Source organism: Myxine glutinosa, chromosome 2 (assembly GCF_964187855.1).
Source record: "Myxine glutinosa chromosome 2, kmMyxGlut1.1, whole genome shotgun sequence".
Taxonomy (NCBI): Eukaryota; Metazoa; Chordata; class Myxini; order Myxiniformes; family Myxinidae; genus Myxine; species Myxine glutinosa.
This window is the reverse complement of record NC_136262.1, coordinates 134,639,449-134,661,715: the sequence shown is the minus strand read 5'-3', so window position 1 is coordinate 134,661,715 and position 22,267 is coordinate 134,639,449. Positions and strand designations below refer to the sequence as shown.

At 47.1% G+C, this 22,267-nt stretch overlaps 1 protein-coding gene across 1 annotated transcript in view; it reads left to right on the top strand.

Moving 5' to 3' along the window:
- Window positions 1-22,267, top strand: part of LONP2 (lon peptidase 2, peroxisomal) — a gene marked incomplete at its 5' end in the record, with an annotated part of 103,853 nt that overhangs the window by 40,373 nt on the left and 41,213 nt on the right. Inside the window, 1 exon segment of the mRNA XM_068105087.2 lies at window positions 13,833-14,091. Within this exon segment, the coding sequence (XP_067961188.2) occupies window positions 13,833-14,091 (259 nt within the window).

Here is a 22,267-nt window from a genome sequence, read left to right as displayed (position 1 = left end):
CTCTCATGCACAGATTTATTGGAATCTTGTTACACGGAAACTTGTGGTGAGGCAGTTGCCCTGAAACAAATTGCCTTCGCCTCCTCAAAGGCAAATCCAACGGAAGGTAATCTCATTTCCTTTCACAACGCCCGGAACAAGTGTGTGTCTACCCTCAGGAGAGCCAGGAAACAATATCTCTCTACTCTCAAGAGTGAACTCTCATACCTGTCTCCCTCTTCCAAATCCTGGTGGCGACTTGTCAAATCTGTTTCTGGTGTTTGTTCCTCCTCCATTCCCCTCCCTTACCTCAAACGGCTACACAGCTGACTCCGCATGTGAAAAAGCTGAATGCCTCAACTCTGTGTTTGCCTCAAAATCTCGTGTCCCAAACCCATCTCTCTCTGTACCCATCGTACCGAGTCGAACCCAGCTGCTCCTGGACTCTGTGTCCTTCTCTCCTTACAAGGTGGAGAAGTTTCTGATCATTGCAACTACAGACCAATCAGCCTGCTCCCAATTATCAGCAAAGTCATGGAATCCATCATTGCTTCAGATATCAAATCCTTCCTCTTCTCCAATGGCTTGATCTCTGATCATCAATTTGGATTCAGACCAAGTCACTCTACTCTGGACATGCTGCTTCTGCTGTCTCAACAATGGATGGAGGTCCTCAATGTCAAACAGGAAATTAGAGCTGTCTTCCTTGACATTATTAGAGCTGTCTTCCTTGACATTATTAGAGCTGTCTCCCAGTCCCTGGTGTTGGGCTAGCGGCTAGGGTGCCAGCTTCGGATCCAAGGATCCTGGGTTCGAATCCCGGTCGATCGCTGAATTAACGCCAGGGGGGTTGACTCAGCCTGTCATCCTTCCGAGGTCGGCTAATTGAGTACCAGTTCACTGGTAATTCCCTGCTTGTCGTAAAAGGCGACAAAAAGGGTTGGCGGCAGGAAGGGCATCCGGCCGTAAAACATTGCTTCAAAAAGGGGACCGAAAAACAACAACAACCACGGTCCCCGAAAAAGGCCAACCCCCGCTTGCAGGGAAAAATGGCCTCTAAAGGTGTTTTTTTTTTTTGTTTTTTTGTTTTTTCCCCTTGACAAATCACGTGCCTTCGATATGGTCTGGCACCCTGCTCTGCTCACCAAACTCTCCTGTGGTATCCATGGAAATCTCCATGCATGGCTTGCTGACTTCCTCTCTGGTCGTAGGCAACGTGTGGCCCTGAATGGGTTTCTCTCATCTCCCCTTCCTGTTCTGGCTGGAGTTCCCCATGGTAGTGTTCTGGGCCCAGTGCTTTTTCTGGTCTTCATCAATGATGTATCCGACTCTCTGGAAAATCCTCTGTATGTCTTTGCTGATGACTCCACTCTCTGCCGCTCCATATCTCATCCCTCATATCGGCAGTCTGCAAAAGTTAATCATACAGCTAGTGAAACACTAAGCCTCCTCACTCTCTGCAGACCTGGACAAAATCACAGACTGGTCAAACAAGTTGAACATGTCTTTCAATCCTGACAAATCTCACACTCTCACTATGTCTCTCCGAAAAGATCATCTGGACAACCCTCCCATCTACTTTCTCAACAATCCTCTCCAAGAATTTCTGTCACTCAAGCTCTTGGGTCTCACAATCTGCCATGATCTTTCCTGGGAAAACCACATTTTCAAGCTGGCCTCCAATGCCAGTCGCCGACCAGGCATCCTTTGTCGTGCAAAGTCCTTTCTTGGCACACCTGAGGTCCTCACCACATCCAAGGCTTTCATCCACAGCTCAATGGAATACTGCTTTCCCCTCCGGGCTGGTGCTCATGCCTCACACCTAGCTCGACTTCACGCTGTTGAAACCAAAGCTTTCAGAGTCATTGGAATCTCCCGCGATGAAGCTAACTCTGAGTGCCTTTCACTCACTCACCGCAGGCAGGTTGGTGGTCTTTCTGTCTTCTACCGACTCCTCTCTGGCCTAGCCCCCCAAGCCCTGTCTGTGCTCTGTCCCCCACATATTCCTACAGGTCGCACAAGATCTGCCAGCAACTTTCTTCTGGTGAAACTGCCAAAATCAAGACACTCTATTCACCTTCACTCTTTCATTCCTCTTTTCTCCCTCCTCTGGAACAAACGACCTCACTCTCTTCAATCCCACTCCTCCCTCCAGGTCTTTAAAACAGCTGTTCACCACCATGTCTTCTCTTCCCCCATCCAAAACCTTGATCTTTTCTACCCCTTTTAATTCACCCCAGATACACTTTTCTGAAATACCGACTTGTTTCCTGGAAGTCCTAGCTGTGTCCATGTGTTTTTTTTTTTTTACCTCTCGCACCCCCACCCCACCTTCCCACGCCTCCTCCCCCCCAAGCCCTCTCCCTCCCACAGATCTCCCGATGTCCCTGCTCTCGAATGTTGTACTTGTGTGCTGCCCCCTCTCCCCATCTTGTCTCCCACTCCCTTTATTATGTTTTATGTGTCCGTTTGTTTTTTTTGTCATTAATGTTCGCTCTTACCCGAGCCTCGATGTTGTGTGTGTGTGTGTGTGTGTGTGTGTGTGTGTGTGTGTGTGTGTGTGTGTGTGTGTGTGTGTGTGTGTGTGTGTGTGTGTGTGTGTGTGTGTGTGTGTGTGTGTGTGTGTGTGTGTGTATATATATATATATATATATATATGTATGTATGTATGTATGTGCCGGGAAAGGGACTTAGAACTTGGGACTCAGAGGACTCAGAGAAGGAGCAATGGATATATTTATTAGAACTCGTTTACACAAGCTTGCGGAAAACACAATGTCGCATGAAGCTCACAAAATGACCAACACTACAACAAGATGTTCTGAAAAGGTTTGATCAGGGCTTCAATATATATATAGGAAAGATAGGGGTGTGGTTTAACATCAGGACAGGAGACAAAGGGTGGACTCACATGGCCCCTCCCTAAGTCCCTGTTTGTTCAATTAGTTTAAGGCAATCCGAGGCCAGACAAGGGCCAATATCATAATCATTGAAGCTTGAAGGGAAATCATTGAGGTTTGAAGGGAAATCATTGAGGTTTGAAGGGAAAGAAGGAGATAAGGAGTAAAGCTGTCATCAAGATGGATGTTGAGAAAGGAGGAGTATAGCAGCACAATACAGCTGTGGCGTGGCCACAGTATGGGAACAAACTCTGGATTGTAACAGGTAAAGAGAACGTGCCATGACAAGGCATGAACTCACATAAAGTATATAATGCTTCAAAGGCATTTCAAACAACAAAGTAATGTAACAAAAGGTCCTTTGGTGGGAAAGTCTGTAGGGAGTGATCAGTCATACTGCAGCCAACACACAGGAAATTGGCAGAGGCCAGAAAGATAGCAAAGTGCAACCAGGGGCCAAAGTATGGGGAGCAGGGGAGTGTGCCAACACAGGGCAAAGGTTTGTAAAGCATTTAACTCGCTTTAAGAATACAGCCAGCTTTCAGAGAACATGGAAAGAATATAAGTATTAAAAGGATACAGTAAACAATCAAACCCAACATATAATTGGTTATACTTGGTCAAATGGTAAGACAACATCAAGGGGGAGGGGCTCATGCCCTACATATGTATGTATGTATGTATGTATATATATACATACACTGTAACCCCGATATAACGAACTGCACGGGAGACATAAAAAAAGTTCGTTATTTTGAAGTGTTCGTAATACTGAATAACGTACGAATCACCATACTATCACACCTATTCATATGCAAAACAACAAACTCTTTGTATTGTTCATTCATGTCCATTTTATTGGTCGATTGTACGAATAAAAAACTTTTAAAAACATTGCTGTTGTGTCATTGTTTAAAAGTTCATGTATAAATAAAATGTTCAAGTACATGTAATATTCACCGAATGTTCAATTTACTGCATGAAGAAACTGGTAATCTTGGATTGTTTACTCTTGGAGGTGGCGTTTTCTTTGCGTGCATAAGATAATAGCTGACGGAGCTGTAAAACTTTAATGCTGTCGACTGGTTGCCCTTCAAACCAGGAAAGTGCTGTTTCAAGTCCGGCAATTACATCAGATGTTGCTGGAACTTCTTGTGGTTCATTGGTGTCATCAGAGTCACTTTCGATGTCACACTGCAGTGTTGTTTCACGAACGGAGGCGATAATTTCTTCATCGGTCATCGAACTGGTCACGGGAACGTCTTCATCGACGTCCAACCACATAATCGTTAAACAATAGAATCTCATTAAATATGCGGGGGACAGGAAGTTCGTTCGTTATATCCGGATGTTCGTTATAGCGGGGTTCGTGTGTGTGTGTGTGTGTGTGTGTGTGTGTGTGTGTGTGTGTGTGTGTGTGTGTGTGTGTGTGTGTGTGTGTGTGTGTGTGTATGTTTATATATTTATATATTTATATTTAATTATATTTTATATTTACGGAAACGGGGGACAGCTCTCCCGTTAGCAAGGGGTGGTTCGCCCCTTGTCCTGTTAAGCTGGCCGTCTCCCCGGTCCTGGAACTATCCCGCTTCTTTGTGGGGTGAGATTGGCTGAGGTGATTGGTCAAGGGAGTCCCGTACACCTCCGCCAACCTCTCCACGAAGCCGGTGGATAGCCCCGTTCGAAACCACGGACAAGATGTTATTTGCCGAGCGGGTTAGCAGCCCGTGGTTCGAACTATTAGCAAGTACTAAACCCGATTCCTATGCGTTGGCCAAATCGTGCCACAGGTGTTCAATGATGGAAATCACAAAGACGAACGGATGTGAAGAAAAGAAGGCAAAGGTCGGAAGAATAGGGATTTATTACTAATTATGTACACAATCAAAGAAACCAAGGGAGAAGGAAAGAAAACGAAAGTAATTTACAGAAGAGGAAGACACAGTGCAATTCTAGCTTATCTACAGGCTTAACTTAAAACCCCAGACAAACAGACGACAGTCAGACTTACACGAATAGGAATGAATGACAGGGGTGGATGGCTGGAAGGAGAGGAAGGTTCAGCTGGAGCTTGCTCCCGCACGGGACGTCGGCTGGACATCGACGGCCACCGATGCCACCGCAATCTGGTTCCTGCGTAGCAGCGGGTCGAAACCGCGCGTCGAAGCTGCGTGTTGAAGCTGCGCGTCAAAGCTGCGCGCGCGCAGGGGCTGGACAGCGTCGTCTATCTCTCGACAGAACCGCAAGCCTGACTTGGTTCAGCGCAATTCCACTCCTTTGTCACTGAACTCTTACGCATCTCCTGGGTCACGCATCTGCCCAGTCATGCATCTGCCCCGAAAAGGCTTGCGCGGGCGCTTTTATAACGCGCTTTAAGATCAATGCGCGCCATGCCCGTGATGGTATCTCATCAGCCCTGGTTGGCTGGTGGGGGCTCGCTGGCTCCACCTTTGATGACGAGGTGGCGCCACGCCCGTGATCCCACGGCTCCTCCTCCTTCTTCTCCAGCTTAACCATGTGCGTAATGGAGGTTTTTTGGGCGATTTGAGCGAGCCCCAGCCAAAGGGCAGCGAACGCTGCCGGCAATTGCGTTTTTGGTGGCAATTGAAAGGGGATTCTACCTTATTTCATTTGGTGCAATGCAGAGTCAACTAATAGACTAGAGGCAAAATCTGAAAAGGGGCCTAGAAATCACTTTAGGGAGTACGGAATGTTAGGAGCTGGCATCCATGTCAGACTGTTAAAGTGGTTCATAGTGAACATATTTCAAGTGGATGCCCATCAAATTTGGCCTTTTTAAATATTATACAGCCAAAACAAAGTGGCCGCCATTATCGAAAACTCCGAAAACTCCGGATTGTAATAAAATTACACAACTTTGTATTTATACAGGATAACAATGAAATTTGCTGTATTTGGACATATTATAATTCCAGTAATCTCTGTCTGTACGTTTGTTTGTCTGTGACCGCTGTTTCTCGACAACCACGGGTCCGATATACTTTTAACTTGCCAGGTATATTGCTGGGGACCCGAGGATGTGCCTTTTCAAGGTTTCATATTAATCGGACAATTACTTACCGAGCTATGTCCAAAAAACGATTCAACCAATCAGAGAGCAGCGAACGATCGCGTGTGCCGGCGTTGCGAATGGACCAAACCATTCCATGTAAATAGAGGGGGGGGTTCTGTGGTCGTTGCGAATGGACGAAACCATTTCATGTAAATAGAGGGGGGGGATTGTCACTGTACTCGCAAGCCGTTCGCCGTTCGCTTTGGCGTTGCGAATGGACCAAACCATTTCATGTAAATAGAGGGGGGGGATATAATTTTAGATAGATATATAGTACGGGCATATATATAGTACGGGCATGCCCTAGTTATAATAATACACACATCTTCCTCAAACGATCTAAGTGATATTTTATCTATTTCTTTCCCTATGGAGAGACAAACATGAAAAAATGCTCTGAAAATCTAAGAAAATTACATCTTGATGCATTATATTGAGCTTGTACAAATGTACGGACATACTTTGATGAAGTTCGTTTGATTTCAAAAAAAAACTGTGTTGGGATAATATTAACATCAGTCTTCGGTGGTGTAGTCCGAGTCATCTTGGGCACTGTTCAAAGGATTCCGACACGTTCCGTCAGCGCAACCACAACCAGCGGTACATCTTAGCTCCTTAAGACGACAACTGCATCTGTGAGATTCGCAATTCTTACACTGGCATTGTGTAAGCTTGAGGTAAACCTCTGGAAATGGTTTATCACTCATCAAATGAGGAAGTATATTTCCAGTTGTACCGTCCTTGTTCCATCCATTTCCCACCGGGGAAGATATATCTGGTTGTGCGATCAGTGAAGAGAGCCAAATTGTACACTGATGGTGTGCTCGCTTGATATGCAGCTTCAGAGAAGATCGGGTTGGTGGCAACTTCTCTGGTTCTTTGTGACCTTTGAGGAACATTTTGAAACGCACGTCATTGATGTTTGTGTTGTTATCATTGTTTGAATACAGTCTGCAGATGAAGCTCTCTACATCTGTCAGTGTTCTTTCAGTAAGTGTGCCGCGTCCGAGCCCGTCCAATAAGGGACAGTTCTTGATGAACGTTTTCCATGCTATTGTTTTGCCAATGCCACAAAATTGACTGACTGTGTCGCAGCCCGAGAGGGCATGGAATGCTGGAAGATTGTGGCGGGGAGCTGGATCAAGGTCTACAGCGTGCACAGCAACAAAGCTCCGTTGCTTCGCTGTTCCCGTTTGCAACCAAAGCTCTCCAGATAAGTCACTGGCAAAGTGAACGAGGAGAACAAGGACGTCTGTGTCCCTGGAACAAATGATCAGACGCTCAAACCCAAGATCTGTCACAGACTTGGCGTGTAACAATATTCTGGTATCAGCTTCATCGTGGTTTGATTTGAGGGAGTTGACGTCCGTTCCACGGGATGACTCAACCGCCGTTCGGTCATGGAATCCGCCAGATGTCACGACTTCACGATTCGGTTGAGTCGACCTTGCTTGACGAATGAGCTCCATGCTCAAAAAGTGTTCCAGGTCTTGCTTGTTTTCTGGGAGGTCAATAAATTGCCTCCAGTTGATGGGTAATGGCACATCCCTGTTGTCCACTTTGCGACGTATTGGCCGGGTTTTCCCGGTCCGTAAAATCCGAGTGGTGTCCTTGATGGTATGTGCTTCATACCTATCAAACACAACGTCAACTCTGGAGCAAGTGTCACTGAAGTGACTGAAGACAGAGGCGACGAACCGGTCTGCGAGTTGTCCAAAATTGTGGGCATTTGCAGGTTTGCCGATTGCTTGAACAAGTGCCTGGCCATCGATGATTACACACGTTTTCAGATTTGCTGTCGGCGGCTCTTTCTCTACAGTTGTTCTTGTCTGAAGGATATTTCCGAGAGCTGCTTTGTTTGTGGATCGCATTGCTCCGGATGTGTCTGCAAGTGATAGAGGAACCGGCGAAAGTTCATGGCTGAGGATTTCCTTCAGGTCCACCTCGCGTCCAGCTTCTTTTGAAACAAGCAAGCGTTGAAAGAGGTTACGGTCTGCTTTGACGAGTTTTTGTTTCAGAGTCGAATTTTTGTTCTGGACCTGATACATGCTTTTCAGCGTCAGGCTTTTCGACTGTCTGAGCTTGTCATGGAATCCCACTTTTTTCGTGATGAGACGTAAGCCCACAAATTCTTTCAATTTGTCTTGCCCTTGTGCATGTGCTGTCAGAAGACATTCCGTTATTTGAGGAGAAGCTACATCTCGAGTGGCCAGGCTAACGACAGCTAGATTTTGGTGTTGAAAAATGCCGAATTTCTTCAGTTGGTCGACAATCTTCTGAACATCTTCCTTGTCCCGCTTTAGTCTTGAGGGTCCGGCTTCTTTTACATAAGAAGGGTTGTAGTCTTCATCTGTAGCATGCATGTCCAACATGGCGCTTGTGTCGTCTACTATTCTGCTCCGTTCGTTGAATGTGAGGCACCATTGATCTCTTGCTCCTTCTGATCTCGTTATTCCTACAAGACCACCGGCAACTTTGCCGACTTTGTTGACGTGCTCTAAGGCTTGATCCGTCGATAGCTGATTGAATGTGTTATTGGTTGTCTTGACCACAAAATTTCCATTCATGAACTCCTGGTGAACATCGGGGTGGCTTGTTTCAAGGATCATAATGTCAGCAAGATAAACTGCCCCCCAGCGAGTGTAGTTTGCGTGGTCATACTGAGCAAACCAGGGTAACATTGCAGCAAAGGACGATTTATGTAGGTTCCAATTTCCAGTTCTCTCTGCACGCAGGAACAGCAACAAGATGGAGATCATTTTGATGTACGTCACCCAAAATCTGGTAGTGGGTGGTTGTGTCTCTTGGAAGTCGTCCAACAGTCTTGTTATTCTGGAGTGCTGAACTGCGTCTTTCAGTGCTTTGACTTTGTTGCTGGTCACATCTCGCTCATTGTGTGCTTCCAAAGCTTCTACGACGTGGACTGATAATGTTTGGAGCTCAACCTCTTCTACTTGGTGATCTTTAGCCCATACGATGAATGTCGGCCAGAGTGTTTTCCAAACAGCTTCAAATGCTAGCTTGTGTGCACGAATAGCCCGGTTGTACGATTTGGCCTGCATGTTATTTTGAGCTGTATTCTCTCCAAAAACGGAACTCTCCGCCCACACCTCCGTAAGACCAGAGTCTGCAAAATGATTTCCAATCACACACATGAAATTCTTGACAATGTGGAACCCCCCAAGTCGCAAGAATATCGTTTTGCATTCATTACTGTTTGCCCACTGTATTTCCTTGGCCTTGCAGTACAGCTGCTGGTCCAGAGTAATGACTGTGGACTGGCCAGGATTTATAATGTTGGAAATCCTCAGGCATCGCATCATAACTGTCCACAGCGTGTCGTTCTCGTGGGCCGGGGCGTTGAGGAGCGGCAAATACCCGATTGTGCAGAGCTCGTGTTTGTCTTGTGTTGTAACTTGGTTGAACCCGGTCCACGCTGGCACATCGTCACTGTTAGAGCCATAGATGCGAGAGAGAATCCAGGCCATATCTCGGGCAGAAGCTTCGTCAGACACCTGATCATCTGGGGTAAACATCGTCTCATTCAAGGTGGCTGTGAATTTAGGATCTTCTCGAGAAGATTGGCGAGTGACTTTCTCCAAACGATGAAGTTCGGGAGGGACCTTCAAGGACCTTGACTTTCCAAGAGGAAGTACTTCCTGTTGCTGATGTTGAGGGGTCCCTCTCTGGTAAACTACCATCTGCGTTGCATGAAACGTCCCCATACCATCTAACGTTTCTTCGATAATGTCGATGTTATCAGCAGCGTATTGGCAAAACTTGTTGGATGATATATTTGAAGGGACAGGAGTATTGTTGCAATCTGCGAAGTGTTGCAGATTTTGAACTCCAAGAGTTGTGTCCAGTCTACGTATCTGGTCATAGCTGGGACAGTGTCCTGCGTGATGGATGAGTTCAATCAACGATTTTGAACGTGTTGCCTGATGAATTGCTAGGCCAAGTCCAACGTGTTTTGGTGTGAGCGTTTTGTGCTTCGACACTGCGTAGACTAGGTCTTGACTTATGCTCAAAGCAGTTCGCTTCACAAATTTATCGTCAGCCTGTCCGTCCACTTCCCCAGACAGCAAAATACTGAGGAATAGAAACAAGCTCTCCGGTACAATCTTTTCGGCACTCTCCTTACTAACTGACGTGCAATTATTTAGGCCTGGACGAGAACTGATGTCACCTCTAATGCGTAACGCGCAGTGATGCAAGGTCAACAACTCTTCTGTCTCTGAGCGCGAGAACTGGGTTGGCCTAAGATCATCCATATTTCTCTGTCTCCATTTCATCCGAACGCCTTTTCTGTGTCTGAACAGCGATCTTAGATGACAGTGTGGAAAACAACAATTGTGGTTGATGTGGATCGAGTTGAGGTACAAAGTTGATCTGTCCTGGAAGAAGTCGGTGTAGTTTCTCTTTGAGGCGGGATTTATTGTCCCGGTATGGTCCAGCGTCAATGCCGAATTCGCTGAGCAAAGACCTGTACCTTTCCCAAACGTCTAGAAGCGTATAGATTTCACCTCGGGCCAGTCCAGTCGATACTTCAGATGCGACTTTCTCAAAGCAGATATCTCTGGACGTTTGAGTTGTGCTTGTACTAGATTTCGATGCTTTTCTATTGAACTGTACATAACACTTAAGATGATACCTGGCATCAGCAGCCACGAGATCACTTACTCCTGCCAGGCGACACCGCAACACAGGGTCTGTTTGAGCTCCTTGGAGAATTTTGTCAGAAACATCAAAGGTAGCGACCAAACACGTTTGTTTGCAACTTTTCTCTTGGCAGAAAAAGCACAAATCAGTGTCCATAATGGACAGTTTACTGCGTAGAGATGGTCTCGGTGGTGAACTTGTCTCAGGTGCACTGCTTGAGGTGGCAAGAGTGCTTTCATATTTTTTCCTGAGTCGAGTTATTTTGAACGAACTTGTAAACGTCGAATAGCAGTCTTTGTGATTCAGGACTTCAGTCTGTTTTGTGATTTCCTTAAAGTCAATGTTTTGAATTCTTTCAACAGTGTGCCAGTTCTCAGAGTCATTGTACTTCTTGCGCTCTGCAGCGGCTTCACGGACTCTTTGAATTCCGGCGTCTCCGAGGTTTCTCGTTGGTTTCTTTGGGTCTCTGTTTTGACAGAAGATGCAGAGGGTCCAGTCAGTACTTGTGTCAGAACTCCGCTTTTGGCTCTGGCATTTTACCTTGGATTCCATGTTGAAGCTCAACTCAGTTCACCACATCCTGCAAACATCAGAAATTGCATAATATGATAGCCAGTTTCTGCCGGCATTTTTACGTGGCGTCCCGACCGTGCCGTCCCATTACTGCCGTAATGTCGAATCCTATAAAAAATTGAAATTTGTGCAGCCCGACTTCACGATAGCCGGACTGCGGGCTGTAGGTATCAAACTTTTCAATCAGCGTTTTCCCGTCGCAAAGATGTCCGTGTTCAAGCCAAAAAAGATCAATGCTGCACCTGTATAGCTGGTGAAAAGCTGAAGTTCATCTCAAACATCGGTCATCGGTCTGAACATCAGGCAACACTGACGCTGAACGGAAGCGGAAACACCGGAAGTGAAGCTGACCTGATAACGAGGCACTTCCGGCCGCGCCCAACATGGTGGATACGAACAGAAAATACGTGAATCTTTCCATAATGAGTTTCAAGTTTGTGAGAGGTTTAACGCCTAATGATTTGGTGAAATTATGTTTTAAACACATATGCTAAAATCACATTATGCTAAAATAATTTATTATATAATAAATGATTTTAACATGTGATTAAAACATAATATCTTTGCATCAATATATTTAGGACAATTCATATATTTAGAACAATTCATAGGTATCAATGAGATACAAATGCAACATTTCAGAACCATATTTTTGGTAAAGGTTAACATATTTTTCTTAATAGTCAAATCTGACTATTGTATATAAATATGCACATAACTTTATCAAATATGTATAGTTTGGCATGATATTTGCAGGACATCTTACTGGTATCACTGGAGTAAAATATACCAAACTACACAAACATACCCACAGTAAAAGTCAAGATAAGTCGCGTGATTTGAAAATTAACAGAGTTCAGCTTTGAGATTTTTTGTACATTTTTGTGACTGATCTGTATATAACTTTATCAATTCGTTATGGAATGGCCCAATACTTCTTGGACACTTTACTGGTATTGCTGCGATGATATATGTCAAATTTCAGAACCACAGCTTCAGTACAACTGAAGTTATCAGACATTTTCTAAGTTATACATTTTCTATTTGTCCGGCCATTTTGTTTTTGGTATAAAAAAATTAAAAAGGCCCAAATCAATGGGCATCCACCTGAAATATGTTCAGTATGGGTCATATTAACTAGCTGACATGGATGCCTGCTCCTAACATTCCGTACCCCCTGAAGTGGAATTTGAACATTTTTCCACCAGTCTATAATGGGAAATGGAGCCTTATACTGACATAGAATAAAGAAATAACTATAGAGAGGTTCTATGGTGGCCTACGTGCTTGTACATGGACTAGCTACGGTGCACTCATTTCAATTAACAGCCAATTAAAGGGGAAATGTACACAGGAAATTTAATACTAAATTTACAAAGTGAAGGTTCTAAAAACCGTATATATATATATATATATATATATATATATATATTTTATTTTTTTTTAGATCACTTTCTAACAGTCGCCAGATATGCATGAGCTTTGATCGGAAAGTGGGCAGGGAGGAACGGAAGACATTGGATGGAAAGTTAGTCATGATCTGAACCAAGAGGGAAGATGTAATAATTGCAAAAATCTGTGTTCCAAAGCTTTGTAATCGAGTCAAACCAAAGAATCACAGAAGATGTTAGCTCTAATGCCATGGCTTGTTGCAGACTGTTGACCCAGTCAGCTGGTATGTTGGCAGTTTAAGTTGCCACTGATGAGATACAGTAAGTTGGGATGGACATGGAAGTATATGTTGAGTCATTGTTGGATGGATGGTTGCAGAGATTTATATGCAGCCATTGATACTCCATATGGCTATGAGGGGCTCCTGAGGCCAATGGACACCCTCTCCTTATCCTTTATCTGCTCTCTTCAATTTGTCCTTCACTTTTGAACACCTTCCATCTGCCTGAAAATCAGCCATCATTACTCTCATCCATGTAGAAGCTGCAAGAACATTCTGTTGTTGTGGATTAGTGCATCTACTTCCAGTTATAAGCAAGGTTGTGAAATATATCATCACAATTGGCATCAAGTCCTTCCTCTTCTCAAATGGTTTAATCTCGTGTATCCAATTTGCATTTTGTCTCAGTCACTGCTTCTGTTCTCAGCAATGGGTGAAGGCCTTAAGTCATAAATAAGAAGTCAGTGTTGTTTAACTCGCTATAACAAGGCATTCCTGAATGGTCTGGCACCCTCCTCTGCTGGCCAGGCTATCTGCCATCATCATCTAAGCTCAACATATTTTCTGGCTGACCGACTTCCTCCACTCGCAATCACTGCATAGCTCTGCATAGCAGTAAGCCAGCAAATTGGGCTCATTTTTATTAATTCCATACATACATGACCTCTCCTGGTGTCCTTGAAAATGTTATTTGCCGACGATTCCACATTACTACCAAACATTACCCCCATCCCACAGATAGGGTAGCTTCTTTGCTGACCTGGGAAGGATTACTGTAGATGGTGTATGCAGCTCTGAGCCTTGGAAGGACTGAGGATACTATTTAGGCATTGAATAAATGTATTCCATCACCTTCGCCTTTTCTCTCCCCTCCAGCACCATGTTGAGTGCACCATGTGGCATATATCAGAAGTTGGGATGAAGCTAGGAATGATGCATGTTTGATCCATGGATATGTACTTTGTTTTTGTAGATCGGCTGGATATTCACGCAGCTCGTACAGTGCTCGACAATGACCACCATGCCTTGCACAAGCTCAAACGGCGTGTACTTGAGTACTTGGCCGTGCGTCAGCTCAAAACTGATCTACGTGGGCCCATTCTATGTTTTGTCGGACCACCTGGTGTGGGAAAGACGAGTGTGGGTCGCTCCATCGCCAAGACTTTGGGGCGTGAATTTCATCGAATCTCTTTAGGTGGAGTGTGTGACCAGTCAGACATCCGAGGGCATCGGTAAGCAGGATGGAGCTAAATGACATTTCATTTGCAAAATCTGGTTAACTGAAGTGCAGTCGGACCCTGACGTTTGCGGTCCCATGTGCGGGTTTCGCATATTTGCGGTTGTTAAATTGTAACCTGCTTCTATATTTGCGGCCCTGTGTCCCACGTATTTGCGGTTTTTCACGGGTGCAAAACATTTTTTCCACGTGCCGCGAGCATGACACTTCTAAAACATATCTTCCACCAGCTATGCACATAACAACTTACATGTTAAAACATGTCTTTTTATATAATTCGAAAAAAAAAATGTACACATATATATATATATCTATATATATATACATTGTTGCGGTTTTAGAACCCACACTTTCTTGTAAATATCCCATCATTAAAAGGTTGAAGGTAGCACCCCTAGTTAGTCCACAAGCAACACGTAGGCCACCATAGGACTTCAGTTATTTCATTAATATGTGTTTTAGATAAGGCCGTGTTTCCAACAGTTGAATCTGCGTTGTGTCGATCAAATAAGAGTAGGTCCCCAATTCCATCCATTTTTGCAACCTCCCTCTCCAAGCGACGCCATTACGTGCCCCTACAGTCGGTGCCCGATGGCTCTCCCAATTTACTTTGCGCCTTTGTTAGCAGCGTTCGCCCCAGCTGCCATAAGCCACGAGGTTAGGCCCGAGAAAGGAGGCGGAGCACCAAGAAGAAGGTGTGGCCACGTCATCCAGCCGTCAAAGGCGTGGCCGGTAAGCCCTCACCAGCCAACCAGGGCTGAAGGAACATCGCTGGCAGGCATGGCAGTTTTGCTGGTCGAGATATATAAGCGCGAACGCAAAGCCCTTTCACAGGACTTATTCAGCGGCGCTCTTGAGAGAGGACTTATTCAGCGGCACTCTTGAGAAAGGACTTGTTGGAGGCGCGCTCGTTACAAGCACGGGTTGGAGGCGCGCGTGTTGTAAAAGGACTGCGTGAGAGAGCTCGCCTACACAGGACTCTTAAAGGACTCGCGTGCACACGGCGCTGATCAAAGGGCTTGAAGAAGAGATATACGGCGCGCTGATTAAGAGAACATTGGAGAGGGTGCGTTTGGCACGGGGGTGCACATATTACCTACGCCATAGGACGCCAGCTTCCCCCCGTTATATACTGTCCGGACGTGTTCCAATATACGCGGAGCTGCCTGCCGGGTTTTGCCGCTGGACCGGAGCCTGGACCCCATCGCCGGACCTTCCATCAACCATCTACAATCCCCGTGTGAGTGTGTATGTTTGTCCTGGGTATTAAGAGTAAGACTGTTTAAGACTGCCCTGTGTGCTGCTTCTTCCTCTTCCTATCTTGTACATTATTTTGTTTCCTCTTCTCCTTCTTGTAAATAATTAATAAACCCATCTTTGTTCTTCCTATACTCTGGTTTCCTCTTATCCGATCGCATCCGTCCTTTCTCTCATTGGGTAAACGTGGCACGATTGGAACTGCTTATAATCGGGTTTAGTCCCATTGTTAACAGCTCGGATCGCGGATTGCTATCCGCTCGGCATTTTCCATCTTATCCGTGGTTCGAGCGGGAGTTTTCTCCTTGCTTTACGGCCGGTGGTAGTACTTAGGTAATTGGACTAAGACTCGACCAACAACCCTACTTACCACCGACCGGAAGGAACATTATAACTTCTAAGGACTCGGGTCGGCCAGATAAAAAGACAAGGGGATTAACCCCCCCTTGATAAGGGGATACACACACACCACCAGTCAAAAGTTTTAGAACACCTCAATCTTTCCAGTTTTTATTTAAATTTACGCAGTTTAATGTCTCAATGTACTCTGAAATTAAGCATAGAACAAATAAACAATTGGAGATAAAAAAGAAATCATAGAATCATTTTGTTTAACAAAATTTAATGAAAATTTTTGACTCTGCAAAGTAGCCACCTTTTGCAGATATAACCGCCGAACACACTCGTGTCATTCTTTCTACAATGGCAATCAAATATTGTTCGGGAAGTTCTTCCCAACACTGTTACAGAAGTTCCCACAAATGTGTTGTGCTTGTAGGTTGCTTTGCTTTCACCCTTCTGTCCAGTTCATCCCAAACCAGCTCGATGGGGTTCATGTCTGGAGACTGTGCTGGCCATTCCATGATTTGAAGCCTACCGTCCTGTTCTTTTGCTCGAATGTAGTTTTGACATAGCCTGGAGGTGTGTTTAGGGTCATTATCTTGCTGTAGGATGAACCCTTGACCACCTAGGCGTATACCAGAGGGTATTGCATGGCGCTGAAAAATGCTGTGGTAGCCCTTTTGGTTCAGGGTGCCAGTCACTCTGTGCAAGTCGCCAACTCTGGATCCAGCAAAAGAGGCCCAGACCATCATGCTTCCTCCATGTTTGACAGTTGGTGTCACACACTGAGGAACCAACCTTTCGCCGACTCGACGGCATACAAAAACCCTGCGTGATGAACAAAAGATTCCATTTTTTGATTCATCAGTCCATAAGACCTTCTTCCAGTCTTCAGTAGTCCACTGGCGGTGCTTCATGGCCCAGGCAAGCCTCTTTTTCTCATTTTACCATATTAACAATTGCTTTCTTACTGCCACTCGACCTGTCAAACCTGCAGCTCGAAGTCTTCTCTTCACAGTTGAAACTGAGACTTGCTTACTTCGAACAGTGTTAAAGCTGTGCTTGAAGCTGTTGTCCTGTGAGCCGCCTATCACGCAAGCTGTTGACTCTCAGAAACTTGTCTTCTGATTCTGTTGTGGCATTGGGTCTGCCAGACCTCTTCCTGTCAGAGTTTCCTCCAATTTCCAATATACTACTTCCTGCAGTGCAATATTGTCCAAATAATGCTTCAGAGGGTGTAATAACAGTCTGTTCCAATACTGCTTTTATACAGACAGGGGGTTTGTAATCAAGTAATCAGCAGAGGTTGGGACACCTGTAGGAATTGTTTGCATCAACTTTCAAGGCCGAATTTACTTACATTGCTGCAGAACAGCTGTAAGTTGTTTAGCCATTACCTGTTCCCTGAAGAAGGCCTTTTTTACAATATAACTGTGCAATTTGCATTATTTTCCCGTTTTTGCTCGCCTAAACTTTTTTTTTAACCTCGAGCAGTTTACTGCTTACCTTTGTACCATTTCAGGTTATTCACTGGACATTAAACTGCATAAATTTCAATGAAAACTGGAAAAATTGAGGTGTTCTAAAACTTTTGACCGGTGGTGTGTGTATATATATATATATATATATATATATATATATATATATATATATATATATATATATATATATATATATATATATATATTGTTGCGGAGATGAGGACTGTATTTTTTTGATTGTGTGCTGTACTATTATTACTATTGTTTATTCTGCGCCCCCCTACCTCCGGAGCTGTGTAAAGGTGAAAGGGCATCCCATAATTAGTCCACAAGCATACACATCAGCCAAGTAATAGAATACCCCTGTTGATAGTTATCTCTTATTCTGTGTTTTAGAGTAAGGCTGTGTCTCCCATTAATTGAAGTACTCCATTGCACCAGTGAAAGATAATTATCTTTTTACCCCTTTCCTTCCCATCCCCAAAATCTCCATTTCCTTTTACACCCCCTTCCGTCATTGCCGGGCCTCGATTGCCGAATTACCTCCCCTCCAATAACCGCCATTGAACCTGTGCTCTCGTCGGAGAAGAAAGGCGTGCCCGCCCGTCGTCATCAAGGGCGGAGCCAGAGGGTCGCGCGACCAACCAGGGCCGAGGTGAGCACCCCGATGGGCGTGTCCAAAAGGCCGGCGGCTTAATCGCCGGAGGCGTTATAAAGGCGCGCACGCAGGAAGCAAGTGAGTTGGTCCCCAAGAGAGAGAGTCGTGAAGAGTCAGTCAGTGGAGTCGGTGGTCAGTTGGTTGCGGTGAGGAGTCGGTGGTGGCGGTCAGTGGTTGCGTTGGTTGCGGTGAGGAGTCGGTGGTGAGGAGTGAGTGAACCAAGAAAGAGTTGAGGGTTTGGACCAGACGCGTCAGACAAGTCCTGGGAAGGCAGCGGAGGCCACAGCAGCCAAAACAGCAGCGTGGGGCCTGAACGGCGGCTGCTAAACGCGCCGGTTGTGCTGCGGGACCCCCTTGGACCTCCCTCTCCCTCCAGCCATCCACCTCCTGCCTTTCCATCCTTCTTGTGTACGTGAGTTTGTTCTGTTTGTTCTGTCCTGGGTTAATTAAGTCTGTATAAGCTAGTATTTTCCCTGTGTCACCTGCGTCTTATGTGCTTGTAAATAAACGTGACTGCTTTCTTTTTGCTTGTGTGTAAATAGTCAATAAATTCAGTAGTATTTCCAAACCTTTCTTTGCCTTCGTTTTCCTCTTTGCATTCGTCGTTTTTGTCTTTACCCTCATTGAGCAGCTGCGGTGCGATCCGGCCAACGTTTGGGTGGAATCGGGTGAGTCGGGGATCCTGTTAGGTCGCGGTAATACACCACCGCTCGGTCAATATAACATCTGTCCGCGACCCGTAACAATTGGTGTCAGGAGTGGGATTCGGGGCCCGAACCAAATTTTTTTTTAAAAACATCTAGAAAAAATTTGGTCAAAATTTGGAGCGGACGAAATTTGTTTTGTTTTAAAGCAAAACCCGAATTTTGAAATCGCGCCATGGCTGGTCAAGGCGACGGGATGCCGGTGGGAGAGATAGAGGGTTTAGGAGTAACCCAGGATCAAATGGAGGGGAGCAATGAGGAGGCGGTTGAGGCGTCCTCGCGCACGTGGGTCTAGCGGCACCAAATTTTGCCACGCCCGTGACCGTGGCAGCACCGCCGATGGATTGGGGCCTTTTTATGATCCAAATGAAGGCCCTTATGGATGCTCAGAGTGAGCAAATTAAGGCTCAGGGTGAGCAAATGGGGGTAATGGGAAACCAAATGGGGGTAATGAGGGACGAAGCGAGGGGTACTGGTGAGGGGTTAGACAAGAAATTTGGGAAGTTAGACAATAATTTTGAGGGGTTAGACAACGGGATAAAAGAGGTGAAACATGGGTTAACGGGGGTGGAAAATAGAATGGCTGCCCAGGAGAATCAGATAGAGGGGATGAAAAATGGGTTAATGGGGCTAGAAAATAGGATGGAGGACAAATTGCGGGAGATAGGGGAGCAATCCGCCCGAGAAATTAAACAAATGGGAGAGCAGATAGAGGAGGTAAAAATCGGGGTAGAAACCAAACTGGATGCTCAGAGGGATGAATTGGGACAGATGAGGGCGGCATCTACAAAAGAAAGGGAGGAGGTTTCGGGGCTACGCGAGGAGGTAAAGCGAGGTGAGAAGCGTATGGAGAAAGAAGTGAGGAATAATACGGCTAGGTTACAGGGGGGCATAGAGGATCTGACGAAGGGAGTAGAACAGCTGACAGTCGGACAAAGGGAACTAGCGGACCAAGTGGAAAAGAACACTGCAATAATCGGGGGGTTAAAAGCGACACAAAAGGACATAAAAAATGAATTAATAGCGACGCAGAATGAATGTCAGATGGTACATGAGGGGTTGACGAAGAAGTTGGAAGAGGTGACAGAAGTAATAGAGACGAAGGACCGAGAGGTGAGGACGCACATAGAAACGGTTAAAGTGGCGTTAGAGGAATAAATAGAGGGGGCGCACAGGGAGATGAAGGAGGTAAAGGAAAAATTAGAGGAGGTGGAAGAGGGGGTGAGTGAAATTAAGAAGAGACGGAGGGAAACTAAGAGGGAGATAAAGGAGGAAGTCATGGAATATGTACAAAGTCTGTGTTCAAATCATGATGAGGTTCTCACTAACCAAATAAAAAGTTTGCAGGTGGCAGAGGAGGTGCGACGACGAGGTACGGAGGTGAGTGGCAATGTATATGATGTGAGGGGAGAGTCAGTCGGCTTGGGGGGTGGTGTAGACCCGGGTGTTCGTGAGGGACCAATGGTAAGATGTATGACTGGTCCGGAGTTGATGGACAGGGGAGGTGTGCAAGGAGGTTTGGCTATGGGGAGTGAGGGGGGTGTTGGTGAGCAAGGATGTGGGGGTATGGCGTGGGTAGCGGGTTGCGGAGGGGCGACCCAGGCATCGACACCAGGAGGGGTAGTGTTTGGAGGGACGGGGGACGCGCGGGAGCCCCCCGGGAATAACGTACTGTGGGAGCCCGAACGGGTTGATCCCGCAAGGAGTGACGCGCGGGGTCTGACCTTCGGGCGCCCACAAGGTCCCACTCGCGCCGTATGACGGCAAGAGTGATTTGAGGGCGTACCTGGCGCAGTTTGAGTACGTGTGTAAAGGCAACGGTTGGAATCCGGACGAAGGTGGAGTACACCTGGTGGGGGCACTGCGCGGTGCGGCGGCGGAGGTGCTGACGGCTTTACCACCGGGTGCTCTCACCCTGCCAGCTCTCCGTGCGGCATTAATTAATCGGTTCGGCATTGAACAGCAAAGCGAGCTTGTTAAAGCCCAACTTGCGCAGCGAAAACGCAAGCCCCAGGAGACCATCGGGGACTTGCTCACGATATTCGCCGCGCGGTCGGGATAGCATACGCGGACATGGCAGCGAGTTCCCAGGAAAGCCTGGCGCTGGATCACTTTATTCAGGCCCTTCCGGATCTGGAGCTCCGGCAACAGCTCGCCATGTGGCGCCCGCAAACCATGAGTCAGGCGGCCGACGCTGCAGCCCGTTGGGAAGCAGCGAGGCCCCTGGCCCGGGGAGGCGAGCGCCACGCAGTGGCGGTGCGTCAGATGGGGCCCGTGATGGGGGGCGGCCCCCCAAGGGGGCCCGCCCCCGACGGGGGCCCTGACCTGGAGAGCATGGTCCGGAGGTTAGTGGATCGGCGCCTGGCGGGACCTGGACCATGGCAGGCGGCCCCAGCGGTGGCACCCGGTAGTCCCCGACAGAGTACCCCAATTCGGACATACAGGGGGGGGGAATTTGGAATACCGGAGGCAAGCACCTTACCAGGTGAGGTGCTATAATTGTGCTCGGATGGGTCACCGTGCATGGGAGTGTCGAGCTCCGCGCCGGGACGTTTCCCGCCAACCGATGCCCTCAACTCCGCCCCGTATAGATCGGCCTAGCCGACCTCAGACACCCCCCCGCCAGGGCCCGGGAAACTAGAACGTGCCGGGCATGCAGGGCGGTGTTCGGCAGTAGGGGATGGGGAGAAGCCCTCGTTGACGCGACAGGTCATTCATTGTGGCCGAATTGGGACGGGTAGTTTGACAATTCGGTGCAAAATTGCCGGCGTGGGTGTAGACGCCGTGGTGGACACGGGAGCCAGCGCCACGATCATCAGCCCCGTGGTCCTTAATTCGAGTGCAGACGGCTGGGGTAAAATCCAGCGTCTGGAAAATCATAGTTTGCAGTTGGCTACCGGGGCAACGGCTCCGATCATAGGGCGTGGTTTTGTGACCCTCAAGTTGGGATCGGTAAGGAAAGAGATAGAGGTTTGGGTGGCGGAGGTGTGCGACCCATGCTTAATAGGGTTGGATTTGTTGACTGCCAGCGGTTGTAAAATCGACGAGTCGGGGGATCCTGCGATGGGGAGTGGAAGAGCTACCATTGGAGGGGGTGAGCACGGCCGAGAGGGTGGAGCTGGAGGCTCCTGAGGCCGTGACCATCCCTCCGGGGGCCGAGGCCATCGTGCCGGCCCGATGGTCAGCTCGCCCGACATGGCAGGAGTCCTGCGGCCTGGTCGAACCGGTGGCAGCGCTATCCATACCTGGTTTAATCGTGGGCCGTACCCTTGTAAAAACGGACGGGCCGGTGGTGGCCGTCCGAGTAATTAATATTAGCACAGAACCACGCACTATAGTGAGGGGCATGAAGGTAGCTGGCTGCACCCCAGTTAGAGAAGTCGCGTCAGTGAGGGGCGAGAACGTCCAGCCGAGCCGGCCCCAGGGGGAGCCTTCAATAAGTTCTAGGAATTGGCCCGATCCCATTTGCGAGATGGTAAATCGTAGTAGTGTAGAGTTGGGAGGTACCCAGAGGGAGGCCTTACACAAACTGGTTGGGTCCCATTTGGACCTCTTCTCCTTGTCCACCGAGGATATTGGACGTACGGGCCTGGTGAAACATCAGATCCACACCGGTGAGGCCCGGCCTATTCGTCAGGCCGCCCGACGGCTCCCTTGGAGCAAGAGGGCGGAAGCTGACGAGCAGGTTGAAAAAATGCTCGACGCAGGTGTGATCGAGCCCTCGGGAAG